Consider the following 23,793-nt stretch of genomic DNA (forward strand, 5'->3'; position numbering starts at 1 on the left):
GCAACACGCATCTGTTCTTTCAGGAGTAAATGCTGGTCCACTGTCATCTGCATCCCTCAGCCACGTCTCGTGTTGGTATAGTGAAGAAGAAAACATTGCTCAAAATTTTGCTCAAGCTGAAAACGGACAGGTGGTGGCAGCATAGGCCAGCTGCTGCGGCATGACTGCTCAGGGCCGAGGCGGAGGGCCTGGTGTTCTCAATCTGTCAGCCTTGCTTTTCTTAATGAAGTAAGAAAAGAATTCTGCAAGCTGGAAAATAATTTGGCCAATCCAGATAACTTTCTTCAGTTCTGGTGAAAAATATGCCAGGTGCCATGTGTTGCAACCAATTAAATGATTTAATTGAAAGGTGAACTGGGGGAGGTAATTTGGGATGGTAAAACCCTGGCAAAAGGAGCAGCTGCCCACAAGCCTGCAGTTGGCAGTCTGGAATTCCAGTAAGAACAGGTTGCTGATGACATGAAAGCAGAACCTCAATAATGTCTTTGGAACCTGAGGTCTTTTTTAAAGTTTTGCTCTCGTAAGGGCAAAGACACAGATTATGACCCGAGCTCCTTTATGTCTCCTGCTATTGTAGGTGTATTCCTGTTCATCTCTTCTTTGTGTCCCTTGTAGTGCAGGGCAGCTTGGTTTTGACAGTTCTTCATAGTCTTCCAAAGAAAAGCTGCTGATGGCAGATGAAGTGGGACTGATTTGAAAACTTAGGGCTGTTTTTCTTTAAGTAGAGTGAAAGGAAATATGCATTTTACTTCTAGGAAATGATCTTTATTGATGAAGGAAGAAAAATATAGGTGAATCATAGTAGCTAATGTTCATTGAACATTTCCTCTTCGTGTGAGGCACAGGCTAAGCCACATCGACACATTTCTTAATTGGTAAAATAACACCAAGATGCAGGTACTATTACTATTCTTGTTTCAAGGATGAGGGAGAAACAGAGTAAGTGACTACCCAGCCAGTCCGTGGTGGAGCGGGGCTGTGGTCCCAGCGGGACTCATGGTGTCCTGTGCCCCACTGCCCTGTGCGACGCTGCCTTCTGAGGATGCTCTTCCTGAGCAGTAATGATGTAGCTGTCAGAAAAGAAAACTCTTCAGGGCTGAGCCGAGGACAGAGAGACCCACCTCAGCCAGAGGAGTATCAGCCTAACTTGGGTTGGTCTTGAAAGAATATCAAGAAAAAAAATCTGTGCCACAAAAGGAAGGCATGAGGCGCTTGATAATGGTGGAAGACAAGATGGTCTGCTTGTAAACAGGGAAGGATTGAACGCTTGATCACTTGGCTTCTGCAAAATGAAGATAGAAAATGTTTTTCCACTTTGTAAAGCAAAACACCTTTACATTCAAATCAACGCTACCCTCTCCTTGGCTGTGTAGGCCAAGTGTAGGAAGAGAGGAGAGGGTGAGAGATCCACGGAGCCCTCAGGGCCTAGTGCAGTATCACCAGGATTCTTGACAACCCCCCTGAGAAAGCAGATAAGAGCAGAGCCTCGAAGGTCTGGATGAGGGTGGAGCCATATCCAGTCAGAGGTCTCTCGAAGAGAACAGCATCGGGTCAAGGAAGTTATGGGAAACTTTTCAAAGTCCTTTGTACTTTTTGAATTTGCAGTAAATGAATCCTCTTCCACTTTAGAATTAGCATTCCTCCTGTGATTTAGAATTTTTCTTTGTTGGCTCATCTTCAGAGGGAGTTGTTTGATTTTTTGCTTTTCTATCTCTGTATCACTTCACTACCCCTTTCAGGCAGTTTCGAATTATTTCCAGAACTTTCAAACCAGAGCCGGGTTTCCTGTGGGTGACTAAGTCTCCCACCCCCAGGATGATGGTGGGGGTACCTCAGTGAGCTTGTGGGAAACTGGGCCAAGTAACAACCGGAGACAGGCTCTTTCCGCTGCTTCCAGATGCAAGAGTTCTCCTGGTTCTAGGGACCGTGCCCTCGGACAGGGGCCATTCACGTTCTTTGTCCCACATCTCTTCTTCCTTGCCAAGACGAAGCCTCGTGCCAGCTCAGCTTCCCACTGGCAGGAGGTTTATTTTATTCCTCACTGTTGAGAAACAGACTTTGCTCCTTGCAGGACCAGGAGTCAGGTTGCTGCAAGCCTTCACCTCAGCTTTGCCACTTTGTGTTTTGTTGGTTTCTGACCAAGGAAGACAAGGGAACATGTCCCCAGCCGCCCTCTATCCTTTGTTTGTGTTGTCTTTTCTGTGTCACTGCTGTGTCTAGAATGGAACCAGGTGTCGAAAGCGTAAACTCATAGCAATATCTTTGCCAAGAAAAGAGATTTTTAACAAAACATAAGCAAAAAATTCTAATTTAAATCTGCTTAAAGTAGGCTCAAATCAAAAAGGGGAGGTTGAATGATCATCTCTCTGAGAAGTTTTGAGGAGAAGACTTTCTCTTTCCTTCCTGGATGGGATGTGGAATTAGATGTCTGCTGAGTTCCATTGCATGTCTGCATGTCTGGTTCTCCTTGGAGCTCTTTGTGTCTGCAATCAGTGATCCCTGATGGTTGGGCTTTCTGAGCATTTTGTTCTTTCTAATGACCTTTAAACTTTCTCCTAGTAGTTTGTTAGAGGTATTTGGCTTTTCCTGTGTTTGGCTCTACTTTCAACAGCATAGAAAGAGTGTCTAGCACAGTGATCAGAACTAATTTAGCATCTGGTGTTTTTGTTTTCTTTTTCTTTCACAGCAAGCTTTGGTGGTACTGTGTGCAAAGAAAGAGCTAAAGAAGCCCTGGGGTCCAAAATCTAATGAATTGTCTAGGAGTTAATTATCCAGTTTGGAGGAATGGATGACCTTTCTGACATTTCGTAGATTGAGATTTTTACCTACGTTTTCGGTGTGCCTCGTTGGGTGAATGTCGTGGTGTGTCTTTTCAGAAGGTGAACACATTCTTAGACTTTATGGGTAGACAGGCGAGGCTTACATCCTGGGAAGGAATCTTATGAAGGCGAAAGGATTTTAGATGGAAGTCAAGAGAGGTGATACTGCTCTGATTCTGCTGTTTTATTCGGTCAAAAAATTATGTGATCTCTCTGCACCTCCGAGGATAAATCTGCATGCTAACTGAATTTAATTCAGCAGTTTCTAAGGTTTCCCTAGCTCCAAAGAGACCAAAATCACAGGCCATTGCCTCTGGGACACTCAGGCCATATCCTGAACTGGGCTTGGTTCTTTATTTGAAGACTCTCTACATTGTAGTGAGGAGGTTGGTCGTTGGTGTTGATCAGACCTAATTTTGAATGCCATCTCTACTGCATAAACATTGTAATATTAAAGAGATCATTTAAACTTCCTAGTCTCAATTTCCTTATCCATTAAATGGGAATGAAAATTACAGCTATTGAGCATTTTGAAATTTAATAATACAACTCATTAAAGGATTCTTCTCAGGCATAGGACCTAGGAAACCATCAAGTATGCCATGTTCTTGTTATTGAGAATAACAATCTACCTTAGCCTAACTCAGTTCTCTCTTTCTTTCAACTGTGTAGTCCTGTGTTTTACTGTAATAGTGTTCATTAACTGTACTATGACTGTCTTAAGAAAATATGACTCTCATACAAATATGGAATGAATACCTGTCAAATTTATTTGACTCTGTAATGAGGGAACCAGTAAAATGATAAAGCTGACTTAGAGAATTAGAGAAGAATTGTGTAGTTCATACCACATTGTGTTCCTACACTTGAGACAAATTGGTTAATGTCATAGGGGGAATAAAACCTTAACCTTTAATCTTCTCTTCTTGACATTTGCATTTCTACCATGTTAACCTACAGTTATCAAATTCTTTAGGTAGGCCTGTGAAACACTATTCTTGTATGACATTGTAAAGATATGCAGGTTCCTTTTTGCTCTTTTCCAGGTTTTGGGTAATTTTTCTAAATGGTTATAATAAGACCACAAACTAAGTATTATTTATCTTAGGAAAAGATTAAACAGAGTATATGATTCTAGTATATAAGTATCTCTTTTCTACCTAAACTTATAATAGATACTAGGTCCACCCATAATTATCTTTTCATAATGTTTCATTAAGGAGACTATGTGGATATTTAGGAAAAAAACATTAATTTCCAATGCTTAGGAGGGCAACCATATAACAAGTACTTCCACAGGCCCTGGACCATATTTAGGGCTTTATACACATTTTAGTTTAATCTCCAAACTATCCTGCGAGGTAGGTATTATTATTCCATTCCAAAATAGGTAAACAAGTCTCAGTGAAGTTAAATAATTTAATCAAGGTTGTACAGCGAGTGTGAGTCAGAATTGAAGTTCAGTCAGTTCTCCTGTGCCCTATTAGAGTACCTCCCTGAATCTTCAACTTTCCTAAATTTTAGAGTATATCTCTAGCTAAACACACAGATGAATGGGTCTAGTTTTGCTTATGTGATAAAGCATGGTCCTTTTCCTATGAAGGAGCTTACCTTTTTGAAACTGCCTGAGATACGTGGTCTTTCTGTCCCCTACATATTGGCTTAAACATGTGTTTTAAAGAGAAATAAAACCTCAGCAACCATTTGGTTCAGTTCTGTACAGTCTCCCCTCAAACTGTCTTCTTTGTAACTTATTTATCTTTCTTTTCTTTCTTCTGGCCCCCGATGTGTCTGTAGGTGGGCTGGATCCTTTCTATCCTGGATGAGCTGCAGCTGAGCCCCCAGCCTCCTGTTGGGGTCCTTCCTCTGGGGACTGGAAATGATCTGGCTCGAACTCTCAACTGGGGCGGGGTAAGCATCAATCTCAGAGGCTGCCCCTACCACAAGGAGCAGATGGCACCCCTGGGTCACAGACATGCTCAGGGAAGGTTCTTAGAGGGAGGCAGGATGCTTGGTGCCCAAGAGATGAGTTAGAAATGGGAGTCAAAGTGCGGGTGAACCCTGATTTTATTTGGTAGCTTCTTCAGTTTAAACTTAACATCATCATCAGTTAGAGGGAAGGGAAAGTTTAAAATGAGAAAAATATGTGGTTACTACACAGGCATGGGGTATTTGGAGGTACCCACTAGGACATAATTGGGGATCGGTCTTCGCAAATTTGAATTAATCCTACCCTCAGAATAAAAAAATATGGTTTCACTCCTAAATTTTGGGAGTGAAATCCTTACCTTATGTCTTTTTTGAGCATGGGGTTTTTCTGATCAGTGTTATCATGACTTTGGCTATACAGGTATCCGACTATCCTTCCCACTATGGGGCATCTTAAGGCACTAAGATGGCCATCCTATCGATTGATTGATTAGTACTAAGAAGGCACAAGAGACTAACATATGTATCCTTATTCACCTTTTATCTGCCCACATGAGTCTCCATCTCATATGAAAATGATCTTCAGCAGATATTAATCTGGCCTTTGGGTGCATTAACCTTTTATAGAATTTTGTTTTGCTATGATTTTTCGTTAGTGATATGTAAATAAATAGATCCACATGCAGCAATTAAGGGATTATCAGGGCTCATGTCTCACATCCTAATTAATGATTCAGCTGTTAATAATCACACTGTCAATAAAGGATCCACAAGGAGTGAGGAGCTCCCTAACAGGCTCCTCAGTCTGATTTGCCTCAGGTCACAGAAGGATGGTGTCCTAAAACAAGGTCAGAGGAGCCACAGAGGTAGAATGATAGTAGGAGAAACTGGATGATAGGCATTCTGCCTTGCTTCTTCTGCCCTTTTCTATATACATTTGTTCTGTGCACCCCCAAATGTCTCTAGTGAGAGGCATGAAAGTCCTATTTTTTACTCCAATAAAAGCAACCATCCAGCATGACCCTCAATGCCCACCAGTGACTGCCGGTTCTTGGTACTGGGAAAAATTATTCCTCGGCTTAAACCAGTGAGAGTGAGTGTCTTGTGTCCCTTGCCTGTAGGTGTTGCCTGGTGTTCTGAGTACCCAGAGGAAAGCAGCATGCTCTTCCAGGCTCCATAACAACAACATAAGCAGAGCGGTAGTGGAAGGGCCCTTCTTTGAGTGCTGTAGCATCGGATGCGTTGCTTCACTCCCCACAGCAATGGGTGTCTTCTCTGCTTCTGTCCTCAGGGTTACACGGATGAGCCTGTCTCTAAGATCCTATGCCAAGTAGAAGATGGGACAATTGTCCAGCTGGATCGCTGGAACCTCCATGTGGAAAGGAACCCGGACTTGCCTCCGGAAGAGCTTGAAGATGGCGTGTGCAAGGTTAGAGAATTCTTCCTTCAGCAGAAAGGAGGCCCGGAGCATCTTCCTAAGCCACAGGAAACACCCGACTGTAGAGTCCTGGGCTGGTTCCTCCCTAGAACAGGGCAGCATTTGAGTGGGTGGCTCCTGGGGCTGTGAGCGTAAGAACACCACCCCCATCCTGCCCCATGGGACTGCTCTAAAGACTCAGATTTCATAGTTGCGTCCAAAGATCAGGGAGCAGTTCTCTGTCTTTACCTTTCACACTGGCGAGGCATGTATCCCCTATTTTAATCATCCAAATTAATTGTAAACAACTTATGAGAAGATGGAATATGTATGTGTTCCAAAGCATCAAGCATATGGTCTTTCAACAGAAAGAAAACCTGAGATGTCTGGCCTGGTATCAAATATCCTTTATGTGTAGGAGGTTTCAACTAAGCCAATTTCTTCACCTGCTTGGGAATTGAAGATGCCTAAATAAATGCTTTCCCTTAGTGTATTCTTCTAGTCACTGAGCTTTTATTTCAAGCCAAACCAAAGGCCTATAGTTATAGATGGGCTATTGTACAGTTTTCCTGGAACATCTGGTTCTGAGTTCTGGCCTCAATTTCTGTTAGATTTTGTGGGTTGCTGAAAAGATGCTCTCTCCATGATACTTTCCACTGTCTTCTACAATAGTATTTTCAGACTTTTGTATGTGCAAGAATCCCCAGGTGTGCATGTTAGAGGGAAGATTTCATAGCTCACTCTCCAGGCATTCTGATGAACTAAATGTGGGGATAAGTCCCAGGTATCTACACTTTAAATAGCATGACCACTATTTAATGGATCTTTCAGCTAAAATACACTGAACCCCACATGATTCAGGCCAAGCCAAAGTCCATTTATTTAGTAGTGCCATGATCCTGACCAATTGCAATAGGTGCTGTCCAGTTTCTTATTTGGTTAAAACATATTTTACCTTGTCTTCTTAGTTTTTTCACCTAAACTGTGATTCTGTAATTAATAAAGTTTCTAATAAATACCCTGATTGTTCAGTTGAATCAAATATTCCTTATGTATAGGAGGTTTTAGCTAAGCTGAGTTCATAATGTAGAATTGAGTTTATAATATAATGATGTAATAACAAGGGATGTAATAACTTTAACTGACATATTTATTTGAACTTATAGAAATTGGATAGAAAACAGCTAAAGTAGTAAGGAGAGTTACCACATGAAAAATTTAAGGTCCTTCTACCAAACTTGGAATAGTTTGGCCTATAATAGAAGTCCACACTTAATTCTCTTCCCAACAACTTAAGAAATGGAAAGACTTCTCCATGTAGCCAGGGAACGTCAGTCCTGATAATTAAAGGGTTTTGAAAATTGAGTTTTGAGGAGATGTGTAGGAAAATTGAGGCACATTTTCCTGGAAAATGTGAATAGCTTAAAAACAAGCTAAATTGGGACATTATTTAGGGAATTGTGACCAGATGTTTTCCTTAACTATCAGTGGAGACTAAGACATGGGTTAGAATTGTAGCCAAAAGAACATAAATGGCAGAGGAGGAGAACATGTGTGTGCTTTTGGCAGAATTGCCAGGCTGTCTTCACTAAGGACTGATATTTTAAGTACAGGAACTGGACATTCTCAAATGCGAAGCTGGGAGAGGCAGACATGATTTTGGCATTGTTCTATGTGTGTAATTTCCCCCTTGGCTCTCCGGTTAGTTAAAACCATTTCTAGGGACTTTGTTAGCCTCTGGACCATTACAGGCTCAGATTAAGGGACTTGCATGTGGGGTCCTTCCTTACTTCCATTAGAGACTCAGGGAATCCAATGTCTTTCTTTCTGTATTGGTATCTATCTTGCTCTCTCTCTCTTATTTTGTTTTCCCCTCAAGAGGAAAAGTCCTCCTAGTAGTCAAACATAAAATCTTGCTATTCATGGGACCTGTGAAGCACTGTGATAAGCTTACTTTTGAAACGTTGAGGGTTAAGGCATTTACTGCTGATATCAGAGAGGTGCAGTTCAGTTTGAACCCTGAAATTATCTGTCAACTTGATCTCTCTTTATTTACTTTAATGTTTATCTTCTAGTTTCCCATCTTGCATTTCTACTTGTTCTAACACTGAACCAAAGTTTTAAAATGACATAGATTTTACAATTTTAGGGTTTTAGGCTCTATCAACTTGAAGCAGGAGTAGTGAGGAACCCAAAAGACTGTGGGCAGGAAAGTTAAGCTAATGTGTGTCTGTGTGTGGGTATTTGCAGATTTCAGTCATCACAAAGATACAGGCTTAATAAATTAAGTGGAATTCTGAATTTTGCTGGTGTGTGTATATATATGTATATATATATGTATATGCATATCATATACATGTATCACATACATATGTATCACACACACTTGGACTTTAGTTTATCTTCCCTCTATATCAGCAATACCTGAATAGTTTTCAGTGCCTTATTTCTTTTATGAATTTTGTCATAAGAACTACTTCTTAAAGTAGGGTATAAAATTACATATTGTTTATTTTAAGTTATAATATTCACATGCTGAATATGAACTCTTGAAAAAAGTGTATCCACTGATTAGGTAGGTTAGACATAATTCTTACAATTGAATTGACTTTCTAAGTTTGCTTAGTGAATTGATCTTTATAGCTATTACAGACGTATACCCTTAGATTAACAAGTTTTAGTCATTGCAACATATATGAGAGTGGTTTTTATTTAATAATTGATATCTGTAATTCTTATTTCCTCTATTATTTGTAACTCTTCAGTTAGTTACTTGATTTGGGCTTTCATGAAGAAATTAATTCAAGAACCCTATTCCTTCTACATTAATACCCTCTGCCTTGGGTTGTGGCTGATCTCTCCCAAGGGACTGACCCCAGTCATAGGTGACTGGCATTAGGTTTTATTTTCTGTTTCTAGCCAGCTCCGTACAGTTTACCTCTGCCTTTGTTTATCATTGCAGCTTCCTCTGAATGTTTTCAACAATTACTTCAGCCTTGGATTCGATGCTCACGTCACACTGGAGTTCCATGAATCCAGAGGTGAGGACAACGTCCCATTTCCATCTCCCAGGGAGGAAGTTTCCAGCAGGTGTTTTGCATGTTCCCTTTTGTTTGCGTATCATTTACGTGTTTGCAGTGTGCTTCAGTGTTGTTCCATTTCAACCTTCATGATGACCCTGGGAGCCAGCCCTGATGGGAAGTTGCTGCAAGTGGGGCCCTGAGACCTAATTGTTTGGGGTCTCAGAGATTCTAAAGTATAGGACTAGAGGTACCTTCCAGCTCTCAGGACTGTTAACTTTTAACTTTGGAAATTTTGGAGAGAGATGATTCCACCCAAGTCATGAGGATACCCACAGCCTCACAAACCACCATGATTGAAGCTCGACACTTCATTACCAGAGCCATTGAAAGATGATAGCAAAACCCACAAGAAGGAAGCAGCAGGCATGTTCCAACACTACAGGGGTTGTCCACAGCATGGGTTACAACAAAGAGTGGGTGATGATTGAATTAGGGAGAAGGGTAGGGGATCCCCAGTGCAAGAGTCAGGTGTGCATGAGGGAGAGTGGCCATTTCAAGTACTAAAAAAGATGGGGTTAAGACTACGGGAAACAGAACAAGTTTTGAGAGAGAAGTAAAGTGAAATAATGAAACGTGATGAAAATATTTCATTCAAATTTTCCTAAGCTATTCAGAACTGAGAAAGTTTAGGGTTTCTCTATATGCTTGGTAGCCTCAAATAATCTCTTATTTATTCTCTTGATCTCCGTCAATCTCTTTCTCTCTTCCTATGAATGTAACTATATATTTACCTATGGCTTAATGTTGATACCTAGTTACTTGTAAATATATTTATAGATAACCAAAATAATACCAGGATATAGGTAGCAGTGTACCTTGTTCAGAAACTTGGGTGGTGGAAGTCATACATGAGGAATTACTCTACTTCTTTTCCTCCAGGTTCTGCAGAGCTCAAGTGGTTTTTTAAACCATAGAATTTGAAATGCAGAGTCCTAAAAGCTAGAATTGAAAACTTCACATTCTGGCAATAAGGTAGAGAAAATTCTGATCATGCACTTAGGCACTAAAGTGTTCAGGGTGGAGCTGTAGGATTCAGACTGTTAGAATACAAAATACAGTCAAAGTACAGGTCTAGAAGGTCCCTTACAGAATTCAGGCATTTTGGTAGACCTTGACTTTTCTGGTTTCATGAGGCAATGAGGGGAGAGTCTCTTTAGAGGTCATATTCTATATATGCCAGGAAACAGTGATACTGCTTGGAGAGTGAGCCAGAGTTTGGTCTTCTCTGGTTAACTGGAAAATCACAGTCAGAAAGGATGTTTGATGAAAGAACCTCAAATATCCCAAATCAGAAACACCATTACCCTCCCACATCCCTGCCATGGACAAGTCCTGGAGATGCAGTAGTAAGAGGGGTCTATGTTAGGCCACATTATGACCTATTGTTCTTCCTTTGTTTGTGGAGAGTTCATTTGGGAAGTAAATGGGACAATTCATTTTTTATTTCTTAGCCCATTTTTTCATTTCATATTCTTTATGAGACTGGACCCAGGCTTCTTAATATGATTCCCAAGTTCCTTAACAATACATACAAAAATAACACAGTTTTCACTAGAACATGAATTTCCCAAAATAGGCCTCCTGGCATGAAAAGAAATCTAAATGAGTAAGTGGCCCACAATGAGCTCATTTAGGTGAGTCTAATACTTAGTCTAATTATTCTGAAAGGTATCCTAATGATATACTTTTTTTGTATTTTGATGGAATTTCTATGCTTAAAGTGAAAGGAGATGGGGGGGTGACAACAAGTGGAAAAACCAGATTTATAAGAGAATTCTTTGGGAGAAAGTAGTGTTTTTCTTCATATTTTAAGCTATGGGACTATTTAATTTTAAAGTAGAATATGCAATTGTGTGTGTACGTGTATGTACATATATATAAACATAATTTAAATGAATGTGATTAAAAAACTATTGACTAAAGGATTCCAAGCATTAATCTTTGAATAATTTAATGCTAACACTTAGTGTAAGTGTTTTAATGTGGTATGAAATTGAATTGCAAGCATTTTTTCTATATGCAAACCAGAGCCTTTGAGTAAAACCAGCTACAAAGAGGCTGATAAAGGAGAATTTTTTTGACTGAGAATAATAGATAAAATATTCATGAAGATGAGATAGGGATGGTGAATAAATGTCCATAAAATAATAGAACTAAATTTTGTTGATACTCTAAATATCAGACATCTCAGTGTTGATTAGTATCAATAGTATTTACATTAAATAAAAATAATTATATTTGCATGAAAAGTATAATTGCTAAAACTAGCTTTTAAACTGATTTCTTCTCATTCGGATTGCCCCATATTTTTATCTGGTCAGTCAAGAAATCTTAAGTTAAGCTGTAGAAGAAAAAAAAAGATAAGTAAGGCCACATTTTCAATAGGGGTGGGGATGATTCTTTCTTGTTGGTACGGTGTGAGCAGCTGTTCCCAAAGACTACTAATCAATGAGACTTCAAACTGTTCTCAGACATAGTCACTCACAATTTAAGGCTTGATGATAAAACTTGTATAATTTGCTATAAAATACCTGAAGGGTGATTCAAGTCTCAGGAGAGCAATTTTGAAAAAAAAATGAGCTTAGATAAAATAACCTATTAGTTATTAGTCAAGAATACAGTATTTTAAACTGGGAACTATGCCAATCTGTCTAAATGCAGTGGTTTATAAATACAAGTCTCATGAAGGCAGAATTTTAAAAAATGTAACTGCAGAAAGAATTTTTGGCATAGATAAGAAAACAGCCCATCAAATGGACAGTTCTTAGCATAACTTACTATATTGCATTTCTTTTAGAAGGAACAATTAAAGTGACATTTATTTTGAAACAGTTTATTGGTGTCATTACTGTGCAAATGCTTTTAGAATTGCCAGCAGAAAGTCAAGCAGGGAGTAAGGAAGTCTTAACATTTTGTTTGACTTTGTTTATAAAGGCAGCAAATGTTTGACAATTTGGGTTTTTATATTTGATAACAAAGAAAGTATACTTCATTTAGTTGGAAACAGAGATGTTTATTCTCATAGTGACTAAAGCACTCAAGGTTGAACTTGTGTTACTCAAGTATCAAAAAGTGCAACAGTATGGAACAGAATTTGGAGATGTGATAGGATTGATCATTTAATTGCCACTTGGAGTATTTCCCAGTACTTTCATCATTATTGCATTATCACAGTGCTTGAGGGAGTATATTGAAAATATTCCAATCTATTAATGTTTAACCTTGTTAACAATGATTATGGTTATCAGTGACAAAGTTAGGTCTCACTTTGTCAACCTTGTGAATGAGATTGTCACTTTTTGGGCATGGATATTAAACACATCAAACTTCTAGTCTGAGATGGGATATTTGCATTTTACTGCCTCATTGATATTATTATTCAGAGGAGTTGAACCTTATGCTGCAAGGTCAAGGAAATGCAATTATGTCTCTGGTGGAGGCAGTATTTAAATTTGATTTAGGATTTACTATTTTCACTGAATGTACAGACTTGCAGATCAGCACCTTTCAAAGGATCATAAATGTTTTATGACTCAGATCATAGAAAACTGACGGATTTTTCTAAAAAAGTGTTCCTTGCCGTGGTTTGCTAAATCCCTTCACTGTTGTCACTCTAAGGGACACACTGCAAGTCTCTTGTCTAGGCACTGAAGCACACGTACAGTGTGCCCTTGAGAAACTCACTGCCTGCAGTCTCCGTCTGGAAGCCTTCTCTTCCATCTTGAGCTTCTGTGTGTCACCCACTTGTCATTCAAGATTCAAGCCCACCTCCCTCTGGAACACTTTCCTGGTCACTCTACCCCCTCATCTCACAATAGGTATCATCCACAGTATAAGATTTTGTTTTACTTTCCATTTTTAGATCTGTCACCTCCACTCTAAATTCCATGGGGGGAAAAGGCCACATCTTTATTTTCCTATTTCCGGTCACAGCCCAGTGGCTATCTCAATAAGTGTTTGTTGCAGTGATAGAACATTCGATTGGAGAATAGCTCCCATTGATAAAAGACAAATAGCAGTAGAAGGTAAAATATAGTGAAGGCAACGTTAGTTATATAGATCACAAATAATATGGGAGTTCAGCAGGACTGTTGGCAGAGAACGAGTATGGCGTAAATTTCTATTAAGTGTAGGTGGAAATATGACCAGGAGATTAGAAAAAAAAAAAAAAAAAGAGTGTGATATAGACAAGAAGCAAAGTGGGTGAGAGCATTTTCAGACAGGAGAGAACAGTACAGAGAGACAAGGAGTTTCTCCTAGGGATGGGTTAGATGAGCAATTAATACACAATAACATTTTTATGGTATTAGAAAAATGACAATAATATTCCTAGAAATATTTGTCTTTAAGAGGGGATGATGCTGGCAAGAAGGAAAGATTTTTTAGTGTATTTAATTTGAATCTAGGATGGTGATGTCACAGAGGCATAGGTTATGGAGGCATTGAACTGAAGTCTTAAAATTGAATAAGTATCTGATGGAGAGAATGTTGAAGTTGTGTGAGGCATATGAAGTTCAAATTGCCTGTCGATTTTTACACAATGTTGCACTTGCAAATACCTCGCTAATTTGCCTCAGGCAAACTGGATTTGACGTGCATTTCAGTCAAGATGTTGAAAATAGATTAAATGAGGAGTATGATAAAAATATGCATACTCAATTTATATGTGTACTTGGACAAGTTTTTAACATTTGTAGGTAAAAAGACCCCAGTATGAATTATGAGTTAGGGAGCCTTGCTTGCCAACCTAAGAACTGGCAAAAATGTGCATAATGTAAGTAATTGGAAGAATAATTCAAATCTGAAAACTTGGGAATGTATTTTACTTGTGGGTTCACTGTCATCAGTGTCTGGCTTCACTGTTGTCTTTTCCCCTCACCTTTAAGGTGTGAGCTGCTTTTATCTTTTAGTTTCTCATCAGTGGCAATTTAGGCCAAGATCAGTTGAAGCAAGTATGCACGCAGCATTTTTAACCAACAGAGGAAAAGTTTATTGGGAGATTGCCGTTTCAGAGGTTTAGTCCGTAGAAGGCCAGATCCATTCCCCAGGCTCCAGAAGAGGCTGAACATCATGGTGGAAGAGTATGACAGAGGGAAGCAACTCACATGATGATTAGGAAGTGGAGAAAGAGAGATCTCTTCTTGCCATACAAGTATATACCCCAAAGCCCGAGCTCCTCCAGCCACACCCCACCTGCCTTAGGTTACCACTCAATTAATCTCATTGGGTTTTTAATTTGCTGATTGGGTTAAGGCTCTCGTAACCCAATCATTTTTGCTGTGAACCTTCTTGCATTGTCTCACATATAACCTTTTGGGGGACACCACATCCAAACCATAACGAATGGTTATAAACCAGACTTTATACATTTTAAAGCAACGAATTATATTAGATGACAGAAGTCTTATAAATTTTATATTTATTTTAAAAAGTCTAAGATTACCAGGGTGCATTTATGTCACCATAAATATATAATACCTATTTTATGTTTTATATGGTATAGTTTCAGAAATACAAATAATCATACATACTTACTTTTTGACTACTTAGTCTGTATTGGATTTTTTATTAGAAAATGAAGAACCCAGATTGCTTATATTTTGTTCCACATACTGGGCTTTCTAATGTTTATGTAGCACTGAATTTGCATGAGCATTGCTGAACAGTGACATCTTGACATGCATATACATAGATATGGTTTCACAATTCCACTTTATGTGCTAATCCATGGAGCAGCCTAATTTTATACCTGGTAGGTTTCACCCCTAAATTTTAGCCATTAGGCTTCACATGTTCACAAATCGGAATATCAGAATGTTGACTTTAAAATTGTAATAATTGTATGTTACTTAATGAAATACTAAGTATCTGAGAAGGTAAACCAATATATGTTTCATGAGCACTTCCAGGAACTTGGATTATTTGGACTCTTGGGTAACTCCATGCTGGGTAGGGATCTATGGCAACAGATGGCTAACCCCTTGAATTCTTTACCTTTATTCTTTCCTAGGGGAATACCTCTAGGGGGACAAAGGGATGTGGCTGTTGTCTGCAAGCACCACAGAGAAAAGAAATATACAGGAAATGGTGCTGTGAGCTCAGCAACCTTTGAGTTGCTTTACAGCAGGAATGTCTTTGAATGTATCTGTATGTTCTGGGTGGCTAGGAACTTAGACATGATCTATGTGTGGAATGCAACTGCAATGTGACTATTTATACACCAGTCACCGTATGTCTTTGTAAGAGGAAAGTACTACAGGAGCAAGGTGACTCAAGTATTTTGGACTTCCTCCTTTTTTGGAGACACCTTTGTTAGGAAGGCTATCATACTGGCTCAAATAAAACTGTCTATGGGGCTCATTTGCGAGGGCCAATAAAGGGGAAAGGGGAGAAGAGCTTATGAGCAGTGAATGAATTATATTCATTCTGTGAACTGATGTACTTTTGTCAGACCCTCCCCAGATCTAGAGGGTATAATCAGACTGAAATCAGTGTTTGGATGGGACTTAAAGCTCTATCTGCCAGACTAATCACCAACAAAAGCAGGGTTTTAGGATCCCATCCATTCCGATGGCACGTACCATGCTATTGTGTTGGATATAAGCACGCTGTTAATATAGTGAATCAATTGAATGGATTATACCCACAGCTCCATCCTTATTATAAATGGATTATATCCAGAGCTAAATCATTTAGATGATTTAGATAATAAGATTTGGGAAATTTGAACTAATGAGATTTAGATGAGATTTTCGGATTTTGAGTTGATGCTATAATGAGATGAGGTCTTTGGAGATCTTGGAGGGAGTGAATCTATTTTTCATATAGAGAGGGATGTGGATCCTAGTGGTCAGCCAGTGGACAATGACTGTAGGATTTTGGCCTCCTTGACAGTTGCCATCTGGCTCTGTCAGCTTTGTTACCTTACATGGCAAAAGGACTCTGTGATGTGATGAAACTTAATGTATCAGGTGGTTTAATGGTAGAAAGAGAATCCTAGGTTATCTGCATGGGTCCAGTTAATAACCTGAGCCCTTAAAAGCTGAAGTGGAGGACAAGTGGGGAAGTCGGAGTGATTCAGAGTGTGAGGGCTTGATGTACCATTACTGACTTTGCTGATGGAGGAGAATAGGAACCAGGGAAGGCAGGAGTCCTCTAGAAGTGGGAATGAACTCTGGCCACCATCCAACAATGAGAGAGAACTTCAGTCCTGCAGCCCAAGGAGATGGATTCTGCCAACAACCTGAATAAGCTTGGAAGTGAATTTTTCTCATGGCCTCTAAATAAGGCTTCACCAATATGACACCTTGGTTTGAGCCTTATGAGAGCCATCCTCGGAGAGCCAGTCCAGAATTTTGACCTGAAGAATTCCAAGAAAATAAATGGATGTTGTTTTAAGTTGCCAAGTTTGTAGTGATTTGTTATAGCAGGAATAAAAAAATTAATAAAGCTACCATTGGTGTCCAGTCAGACTATGAGCAGAATAAAGGCCTGAATGAACCCAGTGAGTATTTGGGCCTTGCTGTCTCACACCACCTCTTGTGGAGGAGGAGAATGGGCAACCCAGGGATTGGGAAATACTCCCACCATTGGAATCTTGGGATATTTTGGATAATTCTAGTCTTTCTTGGGGGTGGCCTTTCATGTTTACCTCAAAGCAACTAGCAGACACAAACTTCCTGAAAGACTGAGAGCTCTTCTACTTTCTCACCAATGTTGGGATTAGTGACTGAATTATGGTCCTCGAGTTGTCCCGCAACAGAAGTGATGCCCTTTCTGAAAACTCTCGGCTTGAGGGTGCTGATTGGTTGCCTAGTTGCTATGGTGATGCCCTGTTCAAAGGGAGACTCTGTGCCAGCCATGGAATTATCAGTTCTTGACCTTGAAGTTCAGGCACCAGTTGCCTGAGAGTAGAAAATTATGGACTGCTTATACCTATGACCTTGGTTCTGCTTGATTTCTCATAATAATTCTTTTGATGGTAAAACTTATATAATAAACATGCTGAGCTGGCTCTGGATCTCCATCTCCCTACCAGGGTTTAGTTATCCACCAAGCCCCAGCCTTTTCTCTATTTGTGTGTCTGTTTGTCTTTTCTTCATCCCCTCGTTACCCCTCGTCTGGTACCTGAATTAATGGCCATGCAGGTCACAGCACACAGACTCTTTCCCAATTTATTCCTCCCTCCCTTCCTTGATGTAGTTGAAGTCCTCACTCCTGGAATACTAGCTCCTGAAGGAATACTAGCTCCTGTGCCTACCCACAGACACAATGAACCATCCTAGCTCTCCTTTGTAATATCTGGTGGGGAATGACCGATTATTGCTGTCTGCAGGTCGCTCCTGATTTTCTTAGGACTGGCTTCCACTGGAAGTACTCATGCTTTAGTACTAAGCTAAAACCTCTCCAGCTGACCCTTGTTTGTGAATCTGATTTTTGCTTGCAATAGCACAAATGCGAACACAGGAAAAGAATCCAACTGCCAAGGCAGTGGGGTTCATAGCTTAATACGCAAATTTCCTGTCCTGGGCTTAACAGGATTCCTGGCACCTTTTCTAACCTCACAGCCAAAGTATGTGAGCAACTCTCCTGCCTCTTTATGTCTCTAACACCTCTCTGAATGTGAGGTGTCTTGGGAGATCTCTATTTTTAAATTTTTACTTAACTTCATTCAGTTTTATCTCACTAAATAACATCTGAGGTGAGTGTTTTCTTCAAATACATGCATGAAGTCTCCAAAAACTCAGCTCAGTTCTTAATTTTATTCTAATTTGGAGAGATCGCAAAGGAAAGAGTCTGTCTTTCAAGAGGAAAAAGAAACTATTTCAAAAGAGTTTTCAATCTTCTGGAAAAACCTCATTGCAATGCAAATATTTTCAAACCATAAATTATAAAATGTGTAAGCATTAATAGTTGACAGATGATACACTTAATAGCTGTGGGCATCAGCCCCCTAAAGAGTTCTGTGCCACGAGGGTGGTTCGCATTTTCCCTTTCCCATAGCTTGCTCGATGGCTGGGCCTGAGATTTTTTTTTTAAGTTAAGGTCTATATACTCATGATAAATTGCACAACAAAAAGTTTCTCATTTTACCTCTGATTTCATAAAGTGAAAGAGTTAATGTAAGGTAAATGCAAATGGTACCCAGGTAAATCTCATTCAAAAAGGATCAAAAATGACATGTTGTTCAACAGTCACATTTACCCTGAAGAAGACCTAAAATGTGAAAATGATCAATTCTCAAGTCAAGTATGGGAAACTAGAAGGGAGACCAGTTGATTCCATTTTTTATCTTCATTTTGTGTAATGTATAAATTAGCCTTTCATTTTGTTTTTAGGGTTAGAGAACTTCGAACAAAATATAGAAAAGCTTTGAAATACAGAAACTGTATAGATGAAGACAGCTCTCTAGGACCAATCTACAAAATACCCTTTTTTGCTTATTTTTAAAGTTCATAACTCTTTACTGTTTCCATGTCATGTGGGTGCTACCATTATGTTCTAATAATCCTGAAAATGATTTAATAATCATTTGTCTGGGATTATTTCTTGAGGTACTGGGTGTGTTGCTTGGTCTTGGTGAGTGAGCTCTTTGCTACTCTTCATCTCGATCATTGTTGGGATTGTCATTCGCAAACACAGTTAGGACTTGGAGAGTTTCAGCTGTCAGCCTGCTACCTAGCAAGAAATGACTGGGAGGAAGACCTAGACTAAGAAGGAAACCATGAGTGCACAGAATAAAATAGCATAAGGCTGAATGTGAATAGTAGTTTCTTTTGGAATGTCTTACATTTTATTGGACAAAAACATTTGAGAAAATTATAGTTACTTTGGGGATTTTATAATCCCTTGAATTCACATGAAAATTCTGATACCAATTTTTGTTTCATCTTTCTGGGTCTTCAAACTTTATAACATGCAGAGGCAAAATCAAAATTAAAATCATTTTTCAGCCAGAGCCTTTGCTGTAATAAACCAAGTCCATTCAGCAGACCATCTGTGTGTGTGTGTGTGTGTGTGTGTGTGTGTGTGTGTGTTGTGTGTATTCTCCACTAAAACAAATTATTTTCTAAGGCTTGTGACAAGCAAGAGCAGATGGTTCTTCAAAAATTTTATAAAATGTGAAAGCAAACTGTCCATTAATTTTTATCTAAATTCTCCATATTTGATTACATTTGGAAGCTGCATACATAGTTTATGGAAAGGATGCCTTTCCATAAAGTCAATGAAAATAATCTCCTTTTTACCTCCTCCCACCCTTTCCTATCATCCCTGCCTCAAATTCCTGCCAACTCTCTATTTGGAAGAGTCCTGAGTATCTCAAGTTTTAATGTTCATGAGACTCACCACCATTCTTAGCCTCTGCATGCAGACATTCTAATTCAGTAGGTCTAGGGAACTAATGATTTGCATTTCTAACAAGCTTCCAATTAGCTTCGATGCTGCCATTTTGGAGCTATGCTTTTGTAGCACTAGAGAACTGTACCCATGACAGTTGGTCACTGTTACAACTGGCCTAGAACTAGGGAAAGATGAGAACAAAGCTGTTAGATCTGTTGGCCCTGTAGATTACAGGCGGGGTTGGGGGTAAAATTGCTAATCTCTAATGAGGTCCCTATAACAAAACTGCCTCTCCTCTTTCACAGAGGCAAATCCAGAGAAATTCAATAGTCGTTTCCGAAATAAAATGTTCTATGCAGGGGTAAGTACATATTTCATTTTATAATTATTATATATTATTTAATATTAATTCAATTAGTAATAAAGATGCTAACTATATTATATATCTATACTATATATATATATACTATATATCTCGTACATTTTTATCTGTCACTATATAATTAGTGTTTAATTTTTTTTTTAAGAATGAAAGTAATGGTGTGTTTTAAAGTTAGTTGTCAGAAAGGGAGTTGATACCTATCATCTCTGAATTTTAAAGATCCAAGGTTCCATGTTGGATAAAAATGGTTGATAATCAAGGAGGGATGTGAGAAACATCAAAACCAATGTAAGGAATGGGGCAATCAGGTAGTTGGAAATCGGTATAGACAGACTGAAAAATATATAGAGAGTCTTAGATTAGAATGTCATTTTCACATGTACACATTGATGTTTGCATGAGAAATTGGCAGAACATGGGAAATTTTTCATGGAAGCAAATATGAAATTAAAGGGAGATCCTTCTTTTCCTCCTCAGGAACATCTGTGGAGGTGAATAGAGATGGAAAAGTTCATCTAAAATATTAATTAAGAAAGTACAGTTTACACCACTGTATAGAGGAAATCAAAATAAAAGGGATAAAGTAGGACATTCTCAGAGGCAAGTTAAAAATTATTTTAGCATCTAATGGACAAGTAGGATAGACAGGGAGGATAGTCAAAGTCATCTTCACCCTGACCCTTGGAATTATCCAGTTTTTCACCCTCTTTCTGTAATCTTAAATTTTACTAGAGATTATAGTTTGAAAACAAAAAAGAAATATTTCAACTTCATAACCATTGTCCTCCTTTACTTTGGATTCAGCAAAAGGAGAATTTGTTTTATATTTTTGCATAATTTCGAATCATTGGTAACTATCTGTAATATGGAAGTGAGGATCTGGTAAAACCATGTATCTAAGTTTTTTTTTTTTTTCTTGTAATATACAGGCAGCTTTTTCTGATTTTCTACAGAGAAGTTCTAGAGATCTATCCAAACATGTTAAAGTTGTTGTAAGTATTGAATGTGTCAGTTCATCTTGTTTGCCTGTGAATATGAATATCACGAGAAATAAACTCCCAAATACCAGTTTATGTGTAGGCTAATCTCTGGACTATGTGTGATTTAGAGATCATTTAGTGTGCTTCATGCAAGCAGCATTTATGGATACTTCTCATGTATTGGGCCCTGTCTTAGTTTCTGGGAATGAAGATAAATAGAAAAACTAGTTCCATTCCTGAGGAAATTCACAATTCAGTTATGGAGAAGGCCACATAAATCATCGGAGCACAATGTAATAAAGTTATTCAATTGTGTACAAGATGGTGGTATCATAAGGGGAGAAGTGCTAACCCTGAACATGATGGAATCAGGAAGACCTTCATCAAAGAAATGATGTTAGCTGGCTCTTGAAGTGTAAACAGAGCTCACCAACCAAATGTCTTTATTCTAGGATTGTCTGAGGGGGTACCATTTTAGAACAGGATCTTGACTTTATTATTTTGTGTTAACTTATTTGTTAGGCTGGTCAGATTCCTCACTGTGAATGGAGTTTTGGGTTTTTAAATATATATATATATATATATATATATATATATATATGTGTATATATATATTTTTTTTTTTTTAGTTGGTAATGTACCTTTATTTTATTTATTTATATTTAGTGCTAAGAATCAAACCCAGTGCCTCATATATGCTAGGCAAGTGCTCTACAACTGAGCCACAATCCCAGCCCAGAGTTATCATTTTATTTCTTTCTCTCTGCCCCAGATTTAGGACACATACAACTTGGAGGAGGAGGAGAGAGAAATTTATCTTTCTCCAGGTGCTGTATTCTAAAACAGCTTAAAATTAATTCAGAAGGACAAAATGTTTCTTATAGGAGCCATGTTAAATAAATGGAGAGATGTGGTTTTTTTTTTGGATGTAGTTGCATAAATAAATGAAGAAAAGATAAAAGGAGAAAAATATAGAGATGAAGAAGGAATTATGGGGACACAGCAAGCCTTGAATTTTCATGGCATAGGTGATGAATATGTGATAAGAAGTGGAAAAATTATATATGCATGAAAAGAGAAAAATGTGATCTTAAGTCATTGAGGCTTTGAAGGAACACAGAGGAACATGAGAAGATAAAATGAAAATCTGTAATCACCTGTAAAGCAACATGAGATATGAATCTCCTAAACAGAAAATGAAGCCCATTACCGCTGGTACTAACAAACCTTGGCATCACTTGCACATTTTTTTTTTCTCATATGGTATAGTGAGAAGTGTTTATCAGTGATGGAGAATCTTGATGACTCAAGTATTTCCTTCTTAAAACTAGATAAAGACACAAGTTCATTTTACTATGAAGATCCTTATTTTGATAAGACTATGATTAATAAATTTAAGTACCAGCAGCATTATACCAAGCTTCCTATTTCTTCAGCTGCCTTCCACCCAGCCAAAAATGACCACCACTGCCTCCTGCAGTATTTTTTACATTTATAGGAACATCCAGGGTGCATTTAGAGGAACATTCCAAGGCAGTTGGCACATTGAATGCCAGTAAACTGCTCAAGAGAAAGGACTGAAATCAAACTCTACTTATTTCTGTACTACCAGAGAGTTTCTCTGTCTGGTTGTCCTCTTAATGATACTTTCACACATGGGTGGGAGCTTGCAGAGAGGCCAAAATGGCAGCGAATCACTAGGAAAAACATAATATCAGCCAATACATGTGCTGTTCCAGGTGGAATATCTTTGCATTCTTATGTTCTTTTAGGAGGAGGAGAAAAACATTAGAAACAAAGTGTGGGGATTAGGGATTCCTTAGGTCTGCCTTCCTAGGTATATGACTTTGATTCTGTCGTTGAACCTTTGGAAGAGCTTGCTTTTCCCACCTGTGAAACAGGCATAATAAGACATGTCTTTGAAAAAAAAAAAACAACCCCGTATTTGACCACTGTCATGTGACACAGGATACCTCTGCAGTGACATTACATGTTTTGAGTGTGAGATGGAAAGGATGGAAGGTGAGCTAGAGTGATCAGAGGTGTATATAGTAGGCCATCTTCCCTTTGTCACAGAGAACAGTCAGTGTTTTGGTTGTAATGGTTCATAATCTCTCATATAGATGTAAGTTGTGTCTCTGGATACTAGGCCAAGAAAACCAAAATAGGAATGAAAACCTACATATGGTATTTTCTACTTTACTTCCCACATTTTCTTCTTTTTATTGGGTTTATCAATATATGAACTTGTGCATGGCCACATATTTTGTATGCAAATATTTTTCCTTGAGTGTGTTTGAAGTAGGGAAAAATATAGAAAACTGCTGCTCTAAAGAATGGTACATTTTAATGCAATACTTTGTACAAACAACTTTGTAAAGCACTGTACATTATAAGGTGTACATCCTTATATAATCTTGATGAATTCCTAGAATCATTGACATATTTCCCAGGAGGAAAGAGTAGAAACTTGAAAAAAAATGAATTCTGTTCTAAATACAATGCTATTTATTAGAAAATAATAACAACAACTGTAACAACAACTTTGATTTGCATGCTATTAATCTGTCATGTTCTACTTTTGGGACATTTTAGTTGCTTAGAACTCTCAAATTTGAACATTTGAACTGTCTACATATTTTCTTTATTGGCAAAGTCATCTACACAGTCATTTCAAATCCTTAAAATGGGAAGCTTTATGTTTGCTTAGTAGTTGAGAGTACTCTAAAAACCTTTGATTACCATCTAGAATTTGATTCCTATCTAAATTACATTTGAAAACATTTTATTTATTTAAGTCTGTAAGATCTCTTGGAAACCATTTTCGAGGATGCTTTTGAAA

General features: G+C 38.4%; 1 protein-coding gene across 2 annotated transcripts in view; it reads left to right on the forward strand.

Annotated features, from left to right (window-relative positions):
- The window catches only part of Dgki (diacylglycerol kinase iota), a 428,083-nt gene that overhangs the window by 233,082 nt on the left and 171,208 nt on the right, over window positions 1-23,793 (forward strand). For both annotated transcript variants that reach the window (XM_047561379.1, XM_047561380.1), the window contains 5 exons: window positions 4,617-4,730; window positions 6,040-6,177; window positions 9,128-9,206; window positions 19,895-19,950; window positions 20,901-20,963. In XM_047561379.1, coding sequence (XP_047417335.1) covers window positions 4,617-4,730; window positions 6,040-6,177; window positions 9,128-9,206; window positions 19,895-19,950; window positions 20,901-20,963 — 450 coding nt within the window. The remainder of the gene's footprint in view (window positions 1-4,616; window positions 4,731-6,039; window positions 6,178-9,127; window positions 9,207-19,894; window positions 19,951-20,900; window positions 20,964-23,793) is intronic.

This window comes from Sciurus carolinensis, chromosome 8 (assembly GCF_902686445.1).
Source record: "Sciurus carolinensis chromosome 8, mSciCar1.2, whole genome shotgun sequence".
Taxonomy (NCBI): domain Eukaryota; kingdom Metazoa; phylum Chordata; class Mammalia; order Rodentia; family Sciuridae; genus Sciurus; species Sciurus carolinensis.